The 15536-nt window shown below is 42.5% G+C and overlaps 1 protein-coding gene across 2 annotated transcripts; it reads right to left on the bottom strand.

The window, feature by feature from the left end:
• Positions 1–473: 473 nt before the first annotated feature.
• fbxo25 (F-box protein 25) lies at positions 474–13767 on the bottom strand. Of its 2 annotated transcripts, XM_066671303.1 has the most exons (11): positions 13625–13767; positions 13186–13322; positions 10370–10473; positions 9747–9796; positions 8767–8859; positions 8577–8670; positions 7121–7305; positions 5832–6014; positions 2768–2911; positions 1677–1703; positions 474–958 (listed from the first exon to the last, which is right to left on the bottom strand). In XM_066671303.1, the coding sequence occupies exons 2-11, from the start codon at positions 13311–13313 to the stop codon at positions 869–871; spliced, it is 1098 nt and encodes a 365-aa protein (XP_066527400.1). In that variant the 5' UTR covers positions 13314–13322; positions 13625–13767; the 3' UTR covers positions 474–868. The 2 variants fall into 2 exon arrangements, with proteins under 2 accessions (XP_066527400.1, XP_066527401.1); XM_066671304.1 differs by lacking the exon at positions 1677–1703.
• Positions 13768–15536: the final 1769 nt, after the last annotated feature.

The raw sequence follows: 15536 nt of genomic DNA, 5'->3' as shown, positions 1-15536 counted from the left end.
ATTCTTGGAATAATAAAGAAATATTACAAAGTCAAGAGAGAGGATATAAAATACATTTGTTTCATAAATAGCAACGTTTACATTAGTTTTTCCGCGACTCGATTTGAGAAAAGTATCATAAAAAGTCACTTTTTATGTTTTTGTTTTGATTTTTTTTTTTCGTACGCCAAAAAATGTGACGCAAACGTACACTTTAGTGTCAAACACATCAGATATATGCACAGCACAACGAAATAACACCAGGAAACAAAAAAAAAAGGTAAACACGAACCTACGCTACATCAAACGTGCATTGGGTTACAATGGAAACAAAGACGGAAAGGACGGCTTCTTCTGCTGTTTTCTCCCAAATGTCCTTAGGTCTTTTTCCATCTTTCTCTCCCTGTAGCAAGCAGCAAAGCCTCATTATTGTCTTATCAACCCACCCCCATCCCTCAAAACAACCTATATACACACCCCCCCCCCCACCTTCCACAGACCAGCACTGAACATCAGGTAGAGCCCACTGCTCTTAAAATAAACAACAACGTGACGTACGAGAAAAACACCATGACATCTTTCTAATAAGCCCTTAAAGTTTGGGTGAAAGAGAGGAGTAGAAACAACAAAACGACACCAGTCATTCCATAACAGCAAAGAAGGAGGAGGAGGAGACGGAGTGTCGGCTTTTCTTCACGAGCTGCACCCACACTCTGGCAGTTCAGCTAACGTAGGAGTGTTTGTCAGAGGAAAAACGGAGTCTGAAAGGAAGGGTCGGGAGTCAGCAGTGAGGTGTATTATCGGATTGAGAGTCAGTGTCATTGGGGAGAGTTGCTGGAGTGGAAGAGTTGTGCGGATGATAGTGAAGTCCAGAGAAAGTTCCAGAGCCTTAGAACTTGAACAGATCGATGAAGTGCTGGGGAGAGACGGGCGTCAGGCAGCTGTCTGGATCATTCGCCGTGCAGGGGTGACCCGAATCCTGAGGGAGGGGCGGGGGGGAAAGAGAGAGAGAGATCATCTCCATTCACACTGTTCCAGAAGGTTCTCTGTCCCAATTGCACTGACTAGAAAACCCTCTCCCATTCACACGGATGCATGCAGTTAATCAGTTGTCTTTCTAAACACTTGTTTTAAAGTGCCATCTTAAGATCATTGATGTTTAGTGGGTCACGCCTCATCGTTTCTTTACTTTACCAGAGACAGACCCTAATCTGAGCTTAAAAAGACGCCAGCTACATTTTCAGTTATTTTTTATTAACTCTTTTCTTGTGAAAAGCACTAAACAAATAAAATGTGATTGATTTGATTGGAATTTCAGTGCAAAATCAAAGAAGCAAACTTCAGACAGTAAAGCAATCCCTACAGATACGCTACATTAGGAATACACAAACTGTAGTGAAAACTGTGTGTATACTGTGTGAACTGAGGATGGTTTTCCACCCCATGGCATTAATAACATCCTTAAAAACATACAGTACACAAAATCATATGAAACACAGACAGTGAAGCGAACTGAAGCTGCAACGGTTAACAGCACAGACAGCAGTGTTAAAAGCAAGGAAACCCATGCAGGAGAAAGAGGAGGGGTGAGAGGTTTGGGGTTAGATCAACATCATCAGAGCTGACACTGAAAAAGGGAAATGGATCGGAAGATAGACAGACACACAAAGACAAAGCAATAAAGATTCAGCTGGTACCTTAAAGAGCAAAGCCAGGTGTCTGTCCTTTAGGAGGTAAAGGGCCAGGAGAGGAACGGTAAAGGAACAAGCAGAGCAAACGGGCAAAGATTAAATGTTAAAGAGAAGGACACTGGGGATTTAGAGGAGAGCATTAAAGAGCATATAGGTTGGGCTTTAGTGAATCAAACATCTGAAATCACTCATCCCAACACTCACAAAATGTTCAGCTTTTTCACAACACACCATTAAATGTTTCTTAAAATTGTATTAATATTATTAACTTATTTTTTTACTTTGCATTAAAAGAGCAGGTCATTAGGTGTCGGTATAAAATCTCAAAGTAAAACAAAACACTAATACTATGTAGGAACAATAAGAAAGTTATTTATTGCTCATTTATTGTATAATTGGGTGACAAATAAACGGGGGGGGGGTGATGAGGTCACGCCCCTCGCTGCCGTTGTATGATTAGCTGAACCTATGTGTGCTTTTATGTCCTTTACACCTTTATTTCCTACACAAAACATGGGAGTTTCTTTTTTATTTCATCCGAGAACTTACATTTACGTTTCGGAATAGCTGCTCGAGATGAGGGTGGGTACATGAGCTTTGCCTGACGTAAACAAGGACTACTGACGTGCAGACTGACCAATTAAATGTTTACAGAGAAGGTTATCGACCAATAACGGTAGCTCTACAGTCAGACCGTCCAATCAGAAGATTTTAGGCCACTTCACCACGCCCCCTTCTCACTCAAGCGAACCAATCGGAGTAGGGAAGGGCGGGACTAGTTTGTGAACAAAGCTTCTCGAAGTTCTATGTAAGCTCTAGAAAAACAAAATGCCGGACGTTTGTGAAATTCCGCCCGGACATTTTTTTAAGCCGATATGTTCGGGTAAAAGAGGACGTCTGGTCACCCTAGTTATTTTGACTCGACTTTGACTTGTTGGCCCTAGAACACTGATACATAACCGATAAGATGTTTAAAATGTTTATGTCTTCTTGTGTTGATTTGTTGTTGTTTCTTTGCCTGAGGAAAGGATATATTTCCAAACCTGAAATATTTAAAATCCCATTTTGCGAGTCCTTTCGGGAATGCGGTTGTTTACCTTCCAGAAGAGAATGCTACAGTGTCTGCAGAAGTGGAGTGTGTCTCCGTACTGCTCCTTCTTCGGGTAGTACTTCTGCAGCGTGAAGAACATCAGCTTCCAGTCCACATGGCCTTTCTCCGACAGAATCAAGTGTCTGCAGAACTGAACAAACAAAGACACAGAGCCTTCTGTCAGAGAAGGACTGGGGAACAGACAGGGCCCTAATCCCTTTTTCTAAAACTCATTACTTCAGGATCAGCTTACAGTTACTGAGTGTGGAGGGTATGACTGTGCTGTTTGTCTACACTGCTCCCTGGTGGAGGTAAAAAAAACCAAAGCTTTAATGTTTGTCTACAGTAATCCCTCGCTACTTCGCGGTTCATCTTTCGCAGATTCGCTACTTCGCGGTTTTTTTCAAGGGTGCTTATATGTATCGCGGATATTGAGGGAAAATTTAGGAAAACCGTGAAAGATGAATAGCCAAAATATATATTTTTAATTATTTACAAGTATTAGACTGGGCCTGCGGGTGACAAAATATATCATTTACAAGTATTTCTTACGTACAGTACATGTATCCCAATAAAAATTTAGCCGTTGAAATAACGTAATGACTGCCGTCTAATCAACGTTCTCTTAAGGTTGAAAATGAATGTTGAAAAGACGTCCAAACACAGACATTGAAAAGACGACTATTAGACGTATTTTGGACGTCCATTGACGTTATTAATTGGTCCCGAAATAAATTACTTGTATAAAACGCATTTTGGACGTCCACTGACGTTATCGATTGGTCACCACTTAACTAACTTATTAAGATGGATTTTGGACGTCCATTGACGTTTAAAACATGTCCTTGACGGACAGACTACTTTTAGACCTATTTTGAACGTCCAGGGACGTTCCTTGTTTATTTACTGGGATTGTTCATGTCCACATCCGAGTGAAATGTACTTACGCTAAATCAAAGCTTAGGAATTACTTTATTAAAGAAACTGGTGGGATATCACATGTAGTTCCAGCTGAAAAACATTATAGAATGACTGTTTAATGCAAAGGGTGGGTTGTTAACAGCACAGGGGGTGTTTTAAAAGTCCAAATACATAAAAAATATATATCTTTCCTCTACTTCGCGGAAATTCGTTTTTCGCGGGAACGCTTCAAACAAGGGATCACTGCAATTTAGGCCCAAAATAGAGCAGATATTAGCCAAAGAAGGCTGCGATAAAAATAGTAGTAATAATAATCAATTATTATTATTATTATAACAAACCATAGATACAGGTTATTCACAGTTTTTAAATGAATATATCCCTTTTTACAATCCAGTATTATGTACTGACAAAATACAGAAAACTTGTATAAAAATATAGATAACTAAATATAGATGACATCCCCCTGAGGGTTCGGCTCATTAGCTATACTTTAGATTCCTTCCTACACATTTAAGCCCTGTGCAACCTTTAAAATCTACTGAATCTAAAAATATATATCTGACTGCATCAACAGCAATCAATCTGAATTCAGTTTTTGATGCAACTGTACAGCTACTTGACTCCCAGTCCCTTTTTATAACCCCTGAAAAACACCAACTGTTGCAACTCCTGTTATGAGAACATGTGAAAACATTCCTTCTCTCTGAACTCCTTTCACCCTCCTTCCTTTCCTCCCTTAGTTCTCTCTCTCTCTCTCTCTCTCTCTCTTAATCCCGTTTCAGAAGATTAAGTCCTCACACACTTCCCTCAGGTCTTCTCAGTTGGACTTTGTTATAACTGCGTTGAACTGTACTCTCATGAAAAAAAAGGTACAGTACAGGTGCATTATTGGTAATTAAAGGTACACACAGTGTAAATGTACCTTTAAAAAGTGCAACATTGGTGTTAAAATCCAGTTGCGTTCCCTAAGAGTACATTACATTATTTTCTCCAGAAGGAGAGGGTAATATCTGTAATCTTTCACTACAGAACTGTGTAAAATAAAAACATAATACAGTCCTGGAGATGAAATGGGGCGTATGAAATCAAATTTAAAAATCAATCTACAATTATAATAACATATGATACAATAATGCTCACTAATTAAAAGGTACTGAATATGGAGGGTATCACCACAGAAAGTGTACAGCAGTGCCGAGTGTTGAGGAGAAATTAGCACCCCCCAAACACTGCTAAAATAGACTGGCCTCTGTGGTTTCTGTCAGTGTACAACATACAGATAAAATGATTCATGATTCATGAAAAGCTGCAGTCTACAGTTTGAGAGTAGAGTGAGGAACCACAGGTGCAAGTCCAGTTGAGATTAATTAAAGGTGCACTATCTGAGTTTGCCACCAGAGGTCGCACTACTGACTCATAGCCAAACAAACAGTTATTCATAGCTGAAGTCGCAGGACACCCTTTTATTTCTTTGATATGCTACATGACCACCTTCCCATTGGAAAAACTTGCCCTTGACCCAATATGGTGTCTTTCAAGATGGCGGCCATGATCCGGGCATAGCCTAAAAGATAGGACATGACATTACTCACCCATTACTTGCTGGGTATTCAGATAAAAGGGTGTCCTGTGACGTTTTATAGGACAGTACTGGTAACCAGACATTTATGTGTGAATGTTTGCTTTTCTATGTAAAAGTCCGATTGATAATTGTTGGTGTTCTGTGTAATGGAGGTCACAGACTCGTTTGATAAACATACTGAGCAACTCTCTCCCTGGTGTGGTGGCTTTAATAATCTGGATATTCCATGTAAATATGTGAGGATTACAGGGAGAGATGATATGGGGGAAGCTGTGGCCTTGAGGTTAGTGAAGTGAGCTTGAAGCTGGAGGGTCGCCAGTTCAATTCACGTGAACAAGGAAAAATTCATTCACGGCCTTGACCGTGATCTCAACGACTTTAAACATATGTATGTTTAAGAGTCTAATTAAACACTGTGAAGTTAAGCCCAGTTTGATAAAAAGACATAAGCCATAGCGATTTAAACATCTGAACCCTTCAACAACATCATCAAACGTCATCAAAGTGCCCACTTCCAGGAAGGCCTTAGGGCTTAAGGCAAGAATTGGGACAGGGGGTCTCTCACCTGTTTCTCAGCAAAGTGAAACTGGCACAGCTTCTTCCACAGCTGCCGGTCTTCACTGAGCATGTGCAAAGTAGGCGTGGCCTGTCCCAAGTTTATGATGTCACAGGCGTCACTGAACTTGTACAGGATGTTGTTCTGCATGTGCAGAGGAAGATCGCTCAACGTCTTTCCGCTGGAGATTTGCTAAAAATGGGAATGAAAATTTCTAAATGGAAAAAACTATTCAACACAATCCAACAACATGCTACAAAATAAGGAAAATAATCATAATGTAGATGTAACGACCCAAAGTACTGCTCAGAATATTCATGCAACTTGACCAAATAAACAGTTCAAGTATGCTATTGTTTCTTGCTATGCGCGCACACACTCTCACACACACACAAACAAACAATTGGTCAGTTTCGTGGTAATTAATTATAATCTAATATTCTGGTATTGTACGGTTGAACATCCACCTTTAAATTAGGGAAGCGTTTCATTTCAACTGAATTTTCTTCATGTAATAAGTTAGCCGTTATACTGACATCTAGTGGCCTGGACAGATTCTGAACTAAATCTATTTAAACATGGCCTATCAGGGACCACAAATAAATAATTTCCATGTTTGTTGTTACATGTTTTTCCATGTAAACGACTTATTGCTCTTTTAATACAGAGAACACACCACACTCCTCACAGACAGTCACCCGGAGGAAACCCACGCAGACACAGGGAGAACACACCACACTCCTCACAGACAGTCACCCGGAGGAAACCCACGCAGACACAGGGAGAACACACCACACGCCTTGCAGACAGTCACCCGGAGGAAACCCACGCAGACACAGGGAGAACACACCACACTCCTCACAGACAGTCACCCGGAGGAAACCCACGCAGACACAGGGAGAACACACCACATTCCTCACAGACAGTCACCCGGAGGAAACCCACGCAGACACAGGGAGCACACACCACACTCCTCATAGACAGTCACCCGGAGGAAACCCACGCAGACACAGGGAGAACACACCACACTCCTCACAGACAGTCACCCGGAGGAAACCCACGCAGACACAGGGAGCACACACCACACTCCTCACAGACAGTCACCCGGAGGAAACCCACGCAGACACAGGGAGAACACACCACACTCCTCACAGACACCATCACAACTGTGTCCTGAGAAACACCCTCACAAATGTAGAGAAAAAAAGATCTGTAATGACCTACAACTATGTAACCACCAAAAGCACTTCAGGTTCAGTTTTATTATTCGTATCCATTCACACAAACACACAGAGTACCTTAGGGATCTGTAAATTGTTGAGCTGCTGCTGCCAATTGAGGATGGTTTCCAGGCGACAGACCCAGACGTTGATGTTGCCGATGAGCACACACTTGCCGACCTCCCGGATGAGAATAGACAGCACTGAGCTGAGGTCCTCCAGCAAAGATTTGATCAGTCGAGGGTTCTGGTGATCATCCAGGACTAAGCCCGTTTCAGAGAACAAAGAAAAAAAATGTATATCATTAAACCCCCGTTTACACTGGAAGACAAAAGTAAGAGTTGCCTATGAGACCAGATGACTTATAGCCATGTTGTGGGCGCAGGCGGTGAGAGAGCAACAAGCCACAAATCGAGATGAGGTTTTCTGTACTTCATCCAAATGACTATCAGCACTAACAAGAAATAAAACCTAAATGACTGGCTCCCACAGTTCCTCGGACCAGTCCAAGCACTGTCCAAGCTCCCCACACTGTACGCACCCACAGACAAACTTTGAGTCATAGGTGGTGTATCGCTTTCTCGTGTGAACGCAGAGTAAGGGTCTGTGTGGTATATGTAGTCCACACTTCTGATTCCAAAGCTACATTCATTCATTCATTACCCAGTAAACATTTAGCCGTTGATTCAACGTTGAAATAACGTAATGACTGCCGTCTAATCAACGTTCTCTTAAGGTTGAAAATGATTATTGAAAAGACGACTATTAGACGTATTTTGGACGTTCATTGGCGTTATTAATTGGTCCCGAAATAAATTACTCGTATAAAACGCATTTTGGACGTCCACGGACGTTATCGATTGGTCACCACTTAACTAACTTATTAAGATGGATTTTGGACGTCCATTGACGTTTAAAATGTGTCCTTGATGGACAGACTACTTTTAGACCTATTTTGAACGTCCAGGGACGTTCCTTGTTTACTGGGTATCTGTAACCCTTATCCAGTTCAGGGTCGCGGTGGGTCCAGAGCCTACCTGGAATCATTGGGCACAAGGCAGGGATACACCCTGGAGGGGGCGCCAGTCCTTCACAGGGCAACACACACACACACACATTCACTCACACACTCACACCTACGGACACTTTTGAGTCGCCAATCCACCTACCAACGTGTGTTTTTGGACTGTGGGTGGAAACCGGAGCACCCGGAGGAAACCCATGCGGACACTGGGAGAACACACCAACTCCTCATAGACAGTCACCCGGAGCGGGACTCGGTCCCTGGAGCCGTGTGACTGCGACACTACCTGCTGCGCCACCGTGCCAGTTTAAACAAAATAACACCTATGTATCAAGCAACCACCAGTCAACTGACAACATTCCAGCTTCTGAAACTGAACTTTGCACGTGTCGCAATACAGCATTAGTACCCTCTGAAAAGTGGGGACCTCCTGGAAAAATGGATGCTCTAATAAACATCAATGTGCATATGTAATATATATACATACCACTTAATCTAACTGAATCTTACCCTTTCTTACAATCTTCTCCAGCACATTAAAGTAGTTCTTCTGAGCAGCGCCGCTCAGAGACGTCAGCTGAGACTTTGCGATAAGATGCAGAAGCTGCACAAACAGAGAGGGGAGAGAGAGAATGTAACTGACTTCTGATATTCACTGAGAAAACCATTTTATTTGTTCAGCAAAACAGAAACATCTTACTTTGACCACGTAGTTGAACCTGCGTATATCCTGAATGGCACTGGAGAAGTCCAACCTGTTAAAGGCCTCGCCCAGCGTGCAGTACCCATGTCTCTGTAAGGATGCACAAAAAGTAGTGTGTGACACAGTGAAAAAACTGATGCCAGTGATTTAGCTGTAAGCATGAGTCAAAGTTGTGTTCAGTAGATCAGCAAATCTGTGATGTCATATGCCTTAGCGCACAACCGTTAGTGTTTTATTGCTTTTATTCAGCAGCTCTTTAAACTGCCACTCCTTTCTACCTAAAACTGTTGTGCTGTTATAAAAAGCCTGTAGTAAAATAAGCAGCACCATTTACGCTGGAGCAGACAATTTGAACAAGCTGCTTCACTTGAAAAAACTCACTTAACAAACTGATTATTATTTGGTTCTGTGTGTAAAATTACTTTGCAGTAAACAGTATGTATGTGCGAAAGCAATTATCTGTAACCCTTATCTAGTTCAGGGTCGCGGTGGGTCCAGAGCCTACCTGGAATCATTGGGCGCAAGGCGGGAATACACCCTGGAGGGGGCGCCAGTCCTTCACAGGGCGACACACACACACACATTCACACCTACGGACACTTTTGAGTCGCCAATTGTGTGGGAGGAAACCGGAGCACCCGGAGGAAACCCACGCAGACACAAGGAGAACACACCACACTCCTCACAGACAGTCACCCGGAGGAAACCCACGCAGACACAGGGAGAACACACCACACTCCTCACAGACAGTCACCCGGAGGAAACCCACGCAGACACAGAGAGAACACACCACACTCCTCACAGACAGTCACCCGGAGCGGGAATCAAACCCACAACCTCCAGGTCCCTAGACTGCGACACTACCTGCTGCACCACCGTGCCACCCTGATTGTAATTAACTGCTGTATAAAACCAAACTAGATGGGTTTATGACAGGTTTATGGCTGCTACAAGTTTTGAATCTCTTGATTTCTCACCTCTCGTGTGCTCTCCTTCTGAACGAAGATCCACTTCTCCTTGTACAGAACTAGGGACACATTTTCATTTTGTGTTTATTATTATAAAGCAAAGCAAATCTTTCATGCAACAACGTGAACACATTGCTAACAGACACTACCTTATAAATGCTACATGATAAAATAAGGCTGCATGGTTCTGACAGGAAGGAAATGGTATAATGCTGAGAGCTGTGATACAGAGCAGACGTTACACTTGAGAACAGCCACTGTGCTTACATTTAGCATTAGTGCTCTAACTTGCTGAAAAACGTCTATGACCAGAAGAACAGTTACAGTCATATGCTAAAGTTTGAACACCCCTGATGGTTCACTAAGTGAAATGAAGTTTAAATTAAGATACATAGATGGCTCCTTTTGTAATCAAACAAAAAACAGTCATGTCATATCTCAGGGTGGGAGTAGAACATTTGAATATGTCTTCATGCCCTTTTAGAGGGAATGGATCACGTACTGCCACCTTAAATGGCAATCCTACCTCCCACTACAGCTATATAAATTTATGGCATGTTCCACATTAGGTTTGGGTTAGTTAGTTCATCATTAACTATGCTGTGTGGAATGTCTTGTAGGACAATATTTACACTGTGACTTGGTGTTGTTGTTGACGTAATCTTTTTTCCTCTTCTTGGCCGCTACTTCACATACATCTCCTGCGTACATGTTCTCTTTGTTTTCATTAACCAGCCTGTAACAGAGAACGCACAAGTTATACACGTGGCAATAGACATATACATGAATGTAAAATAAACCTTATTTTAACTGTGAAATAACCCATAACCCTTCTATGGTTGTATACATCTATCAGCGTAACTCCTCGAAGGGTGTTGAATTATTTGTGATATTTTACGTACGATAGTATACCATTCTGATGGAGCACAATCCAATACCTTTGGGACGAGTTGAATTGAAGCCTGTGATTCAGAAGTAATCATCAAGAATCAGTACCTAACCTCACTAACATTCCAGTGGCTGAATGCCACTAAACCCTCACAGAAATGTTCCAATATCCTGTGTATAGACTTTACATAAGAGTACAAACTTTTTCTGCACAAAGAGAGGCTCACTGTGATATGATATGCTGTGATAAAATATGATATTATGATATTACAGATATGATATCTGTAAGCGCTTATCCAGTTCAGGGTCGCAGTGGGTCCAGGGCCTACTTCGAATCATTGGGCGCAAGGCGGGAATACACCCTGGAGTGGGCGCCAGTCCTTCACAGGGCAAAACAGACACACACACACTCACACCTACGGACACTTTTGAGTCGCCAATCCACCTACCAACCTGTGTTTTTGGACTGTGGGAGGAAACCAGAGCACCCGGAGGAAACCCACACAGACACAGAGAGAACACACCACACTCCTCACAAACAGTCACCCGGAGGAAACCCACGCAGACACAGGGAGAACACACCACACTCCTCACCGAGAGTCACCCGGAGGAAACCCACGAAGACACAGAGAGAACACACCACACTCCTCACAAACAGTCACCCGGAGGAAACCCACGCAGACACAGGGAGAACACACCACACTCCTCACAGAGAGTCACCCGGAGGAAACCCACGCAGACACAGGGAGAACACACCACACTCCTCACAGAGAGTCACCCGGAGGAAACCCACGCAGACACAGAGAGAACACACCACACTCCTCACAGACAGTCACCCGGAGGAAACGCACACAGACACAGGGAGAACACACCACACTCCTCACAGACAGTCACCCAGAGCGGGAATCGAACCCACAACCTCCAGGAATGAAAAATGCACTTGTTTTGACTTGACCAAGACTTGAACATGCAAGGGCAAAAGTGCTAACACGCTTAACACCTGTCTCCTCTACTTCTATTGGCTTTAACCATTAACAGACAGGTCACACAGAAAGGGAAGAGTGCATTTTTATGTAGAAGGAGGAAGTAGAAGAAATAAAAGAAGGTCCAACAGTGCTCTGTGGATGCAGTCACCAATGTGCTCCTCTGTAAAACTTACTTCCTCCATGTGAGCGTGTGTGTGTGTGTGTGTGTGTACACTCCTACTTGTAGCCCAGACCCACTCTTACATCCGTTTCCATGACAGCATGGCCAAAATGAGCTATAATTATGGGGTGTTACTCAAAAGCCTACAGTCTCCATATACATGAAAAACTAGTTTCACTTCTAAATACCCACCCAAACATGTCACCGATGCTTTCGACAATTACAGTATACACGCTTAGGTCAGGAGACAAGTAACTGCAGTTGTTAAGTTACTTCTGAAGTTACAGTCCACATAGAGAGAGACAGGAGGAGTGCCAGAAGAGATAACATAACTGCACAGATTTTTCCAGTTCTCTTCCAGTTAAGGTTTAACCAAGCCCAGTAAACATTTAGCCGTTGATTCAACGTTGAAATAACGTAATGACTGCCGTCTAATCAACGCTCTCTTAAGATTGAAAATGAAAGTTGAAAAGACGTCCAAACACAGACATTGAAAAGACGACTCTTAGACGTATTTTGGACGTCCATTGACGTTATTAATTGGTCCCGAAATAAATTACTTGTATAAAACGTGTTTTGGACGTCCACTGAAGTTATCGATTGTTCACCACTTAACTAACTTATTACGATGGAATTTGGACGTCCATTGACGTTTAAAATATGTCCTTGACGGACAGACTACTTTTAGACCTATTTTGAACGTCCAGGGACGTTCCTTGTTTACTGGGAGTTACCCAGAGAGCACTAGGGTCGGTTCTACAAAGCTGGATTTAAGAGGTGGCTGGATAACTTGTGCAGAGAGCTTAGGACTGTCCAAAAGGAATGTCTCTTACCTGTTTTCCTATTGGATAAATGGGACTTCATTCTTAAGGTATTTGGCTAAACTGAGAAATCCTGCTTTTATCTAAATAGTCCACAAGGAAAGTTTTGTTTTTCTTCAGATGTACTGTATTCCTCCAGAGTTAATGATTTCACTTCACATCTCAGTCTTAGAATTACAGAAATGATGGAAAATATATATATGTTAAGGAATATTAAGAGATATTTCTACACTGTCACTCTAGTGGCACCTGACACTGTTGGTAGCCTACCCTTCAGTGTCACTGTGGTGGCCCCTTTAACCGTCACTATGGTGGTGTCTTTCCCTGTCATTGTGGTGGACTTGCACCCTCACCATTGGTGGTTTAAGTTGCACTGAATTCTTAAATCCCGTCATCCCCAGGTTTTTATACGACTTTTTTCTTTTTTTCAGCCAGCAACTGTAAGGTATTTAAGGTACACAACCGGATTTTAAGACCATTGTTGTATCTTTAAAGGCAGGTCTGTATTCACACGGTGTATAATGAACCTAACAGGACCTTGTTTTCTGAGAGTGTGTAGAGATTTAAAGAAAACACAAAGTTAGAGCCCTTACACTTCCAGCTGGAATTCATTGTTGTTATCCCTCAAATCATTGCCAAAAAACTCAAAAGGTTTCCATCCATCGTCGGTCTTAATCCAGCTCCAACCAGGAGACCTCCAGTCCTGCCCCAAGAATGGCATCTTCTGGATCTTGCGTAGAGAAAAAACAGAGAAAACAAATACAGAGTGACAAAGCTGCTTATGAAAATAAAACTAGGATTAACTAGGAGGCTGTGGAAAAGCAATAGTTTTTGGAGTTTATTCTCAATGACAGTTGAATCTCTTGGTATCTCCAGTGAATTCTGCTTTCTGTCTTTTACTCTTTAATATCTAACACCAGTTCTGCTATGAATCTTTAAAACTGGGCTGCTGTCTGTCGAGCTCCATCACCTTTCCCTGCAAACACAGGCTGTAACCGCTCTACAAGCGAAGACAGGCTGAAAGACCTCTACCTGCAGACGTTCTCCGAGTCCAGGGACGGTCTCCTCTGGTCCAGCTCGGTTCCCCGGGAGTTCTTTGTTGTGCGAAGGAAAAAAAAATTTCTTTAATATTGACGGAAGTAAACAGCCAGTCCAACGGCACGTGTCCCCGCCCCCTCCGCGCTTCGATTGGCTGTCGCGCTAGTGTTTATTTTGTTGCTACCCGAAATCCCGTCGCTAATTGGCTGCCGCGCTTGTCGATCGCTGGCGCTTTTCTCCTGCGTGTTTTACTCTGGCTGCTTCCTACACGTGATGGAGGCGCTGCACATGTTCGTGTTTTGGTTTCGCAGGGAAAAAGATGGGGATGGAAAGTGGAAAGAAGGGAGAACGGGTAAAAGCCGAGGAAATTCTGAATACGTGGGAAAGAAAGCGCTGTTAGTCCCCAGATTTTTGACCTGCTATCAGGAGAGCAGAGAACGCTATTAAGTGAGGACGCGGTTATATAGAGCACCTTCGAGATGAATTAAAGCGTGCGAACGGTTAATTAAAGCATGGAAATTACTTGATAAAGTGGATGAGTAAGACATCAAATGCGTGGGAATCAATTAATAAGACGTGTGCAATATAACGAATGGGATTGCCTTCCCGGTAAACATTTAGCCGTTGATTCAACGTTGAAATAACGTAATGATTGCCGTCTAATCAACGTTCTCTTAAGGTTGAAAATGAAAATTGAAAAGACGTCCAAACACAGACATTGAAAAGACGACTATTAGACGTATTTTGGACGTCCATTGACGTTATTAATTGGTCCCGAAATAAATTACTTGTATAAAACGCATTTTGGACGTCCACTGACGTTATCGATTGGTCACCACTTAACTAACTTATTAAGATGGATTTTGGACGTCTACTGACGTTATCGATTGGTCACCACTTAACTTATTAAGATTTTGGATTTTGGACGTCCATCGACGTGTAAAATATGTCCTTCACGGACAGACTACTTTTAGACCTATTTTGAACGTCCAGGGACGTTCCTTGTTTACTGGGTTAGGACTATGAACGAACTAATTAAGCATGGGAAAAAGGTCATTAAATATCTCGTTCCTAAATATTATTATGTTATTCCCACATCTTATTAAGTCGTTTTATGTGGATTTGATGTCGCCAACAAGGCTTTGTATGCACAAACTATTCTTAAGTTATATTTAGTTGCTGTCCACAGAAAAACATGTCGTCTTTGTGGATTTTTAGTTTACTGCATCATTTGAACACAGCAGCAGTCCTGAACATTGTGTGAACATTTCAAGAAAAATGGCCCAATAGGAATAATTGATATATTCCAATAACTTGGAATATTATTTTTTTGTTTATATTGACTTCCATTGAAAGTAAAGGCTTTTATTTTTCTACTAATTTTTATTTTCTACTTATTTTTCTATTTTTTCTAAGTTACTATTTTGAAGATACACGTTTTTCTTTGGATAGCCGTTATATGTAATAATATATGTTGCTCACATATTCTTATTTTCCTAAAAATGCCTCATTAGCTTAGAGGTTACCTGGAGGTTGTGGGTTCGATTCCCGCTCCAGGTGACTGTCTGTGAGGAGTGTGGTGTGTTCTCCCTGTGTCTGTGTGGGTTTCCTCCGGGTGACTGTCTGTGAGGAGTGTGGTGTGTTCTCCCTGTGTCTGCGTGGGTTTCCTCTGGGTGACTGTCTGTGAGGAGTGTGGTGTGTTCTCCCCGTGTCTGCGTGGGTTTCCTCCGGGTGACTGTCTGTGAGGAGTGTGGTGTGTTCTCCCTGTGTCTGCGTGGGTTTCCTCCGGGTGACTGTCTGTGAGGAGTGTGGTGTGTTCTCCCCGTGTCTGCGTGGGTTTCCTCAGTCCAAAAACACACGTTGGTAGGTGGATTGGCGACACGCCTCCAGGGTGTATTCCCACCTT

Source organism: Hoplias malabaricus, chromosome 5, assembly GCF_029633855.1.
Source record: "Hoplias malabaricus isolate fHopMal1 chromosome 5, fHopMal1.hap1, whole genome shotgun sequence".
Taxonomy (NCBI): domain Eukaryota; kingdom Metazoa; phylum Chordata; class Actinopteri; order Characiformes; family Erythrinidae; genus Hoplias; species Hoplias malabaricus.
This window is presented reverse-complemented; position numbering and strand designations above follow the sequence as displayed.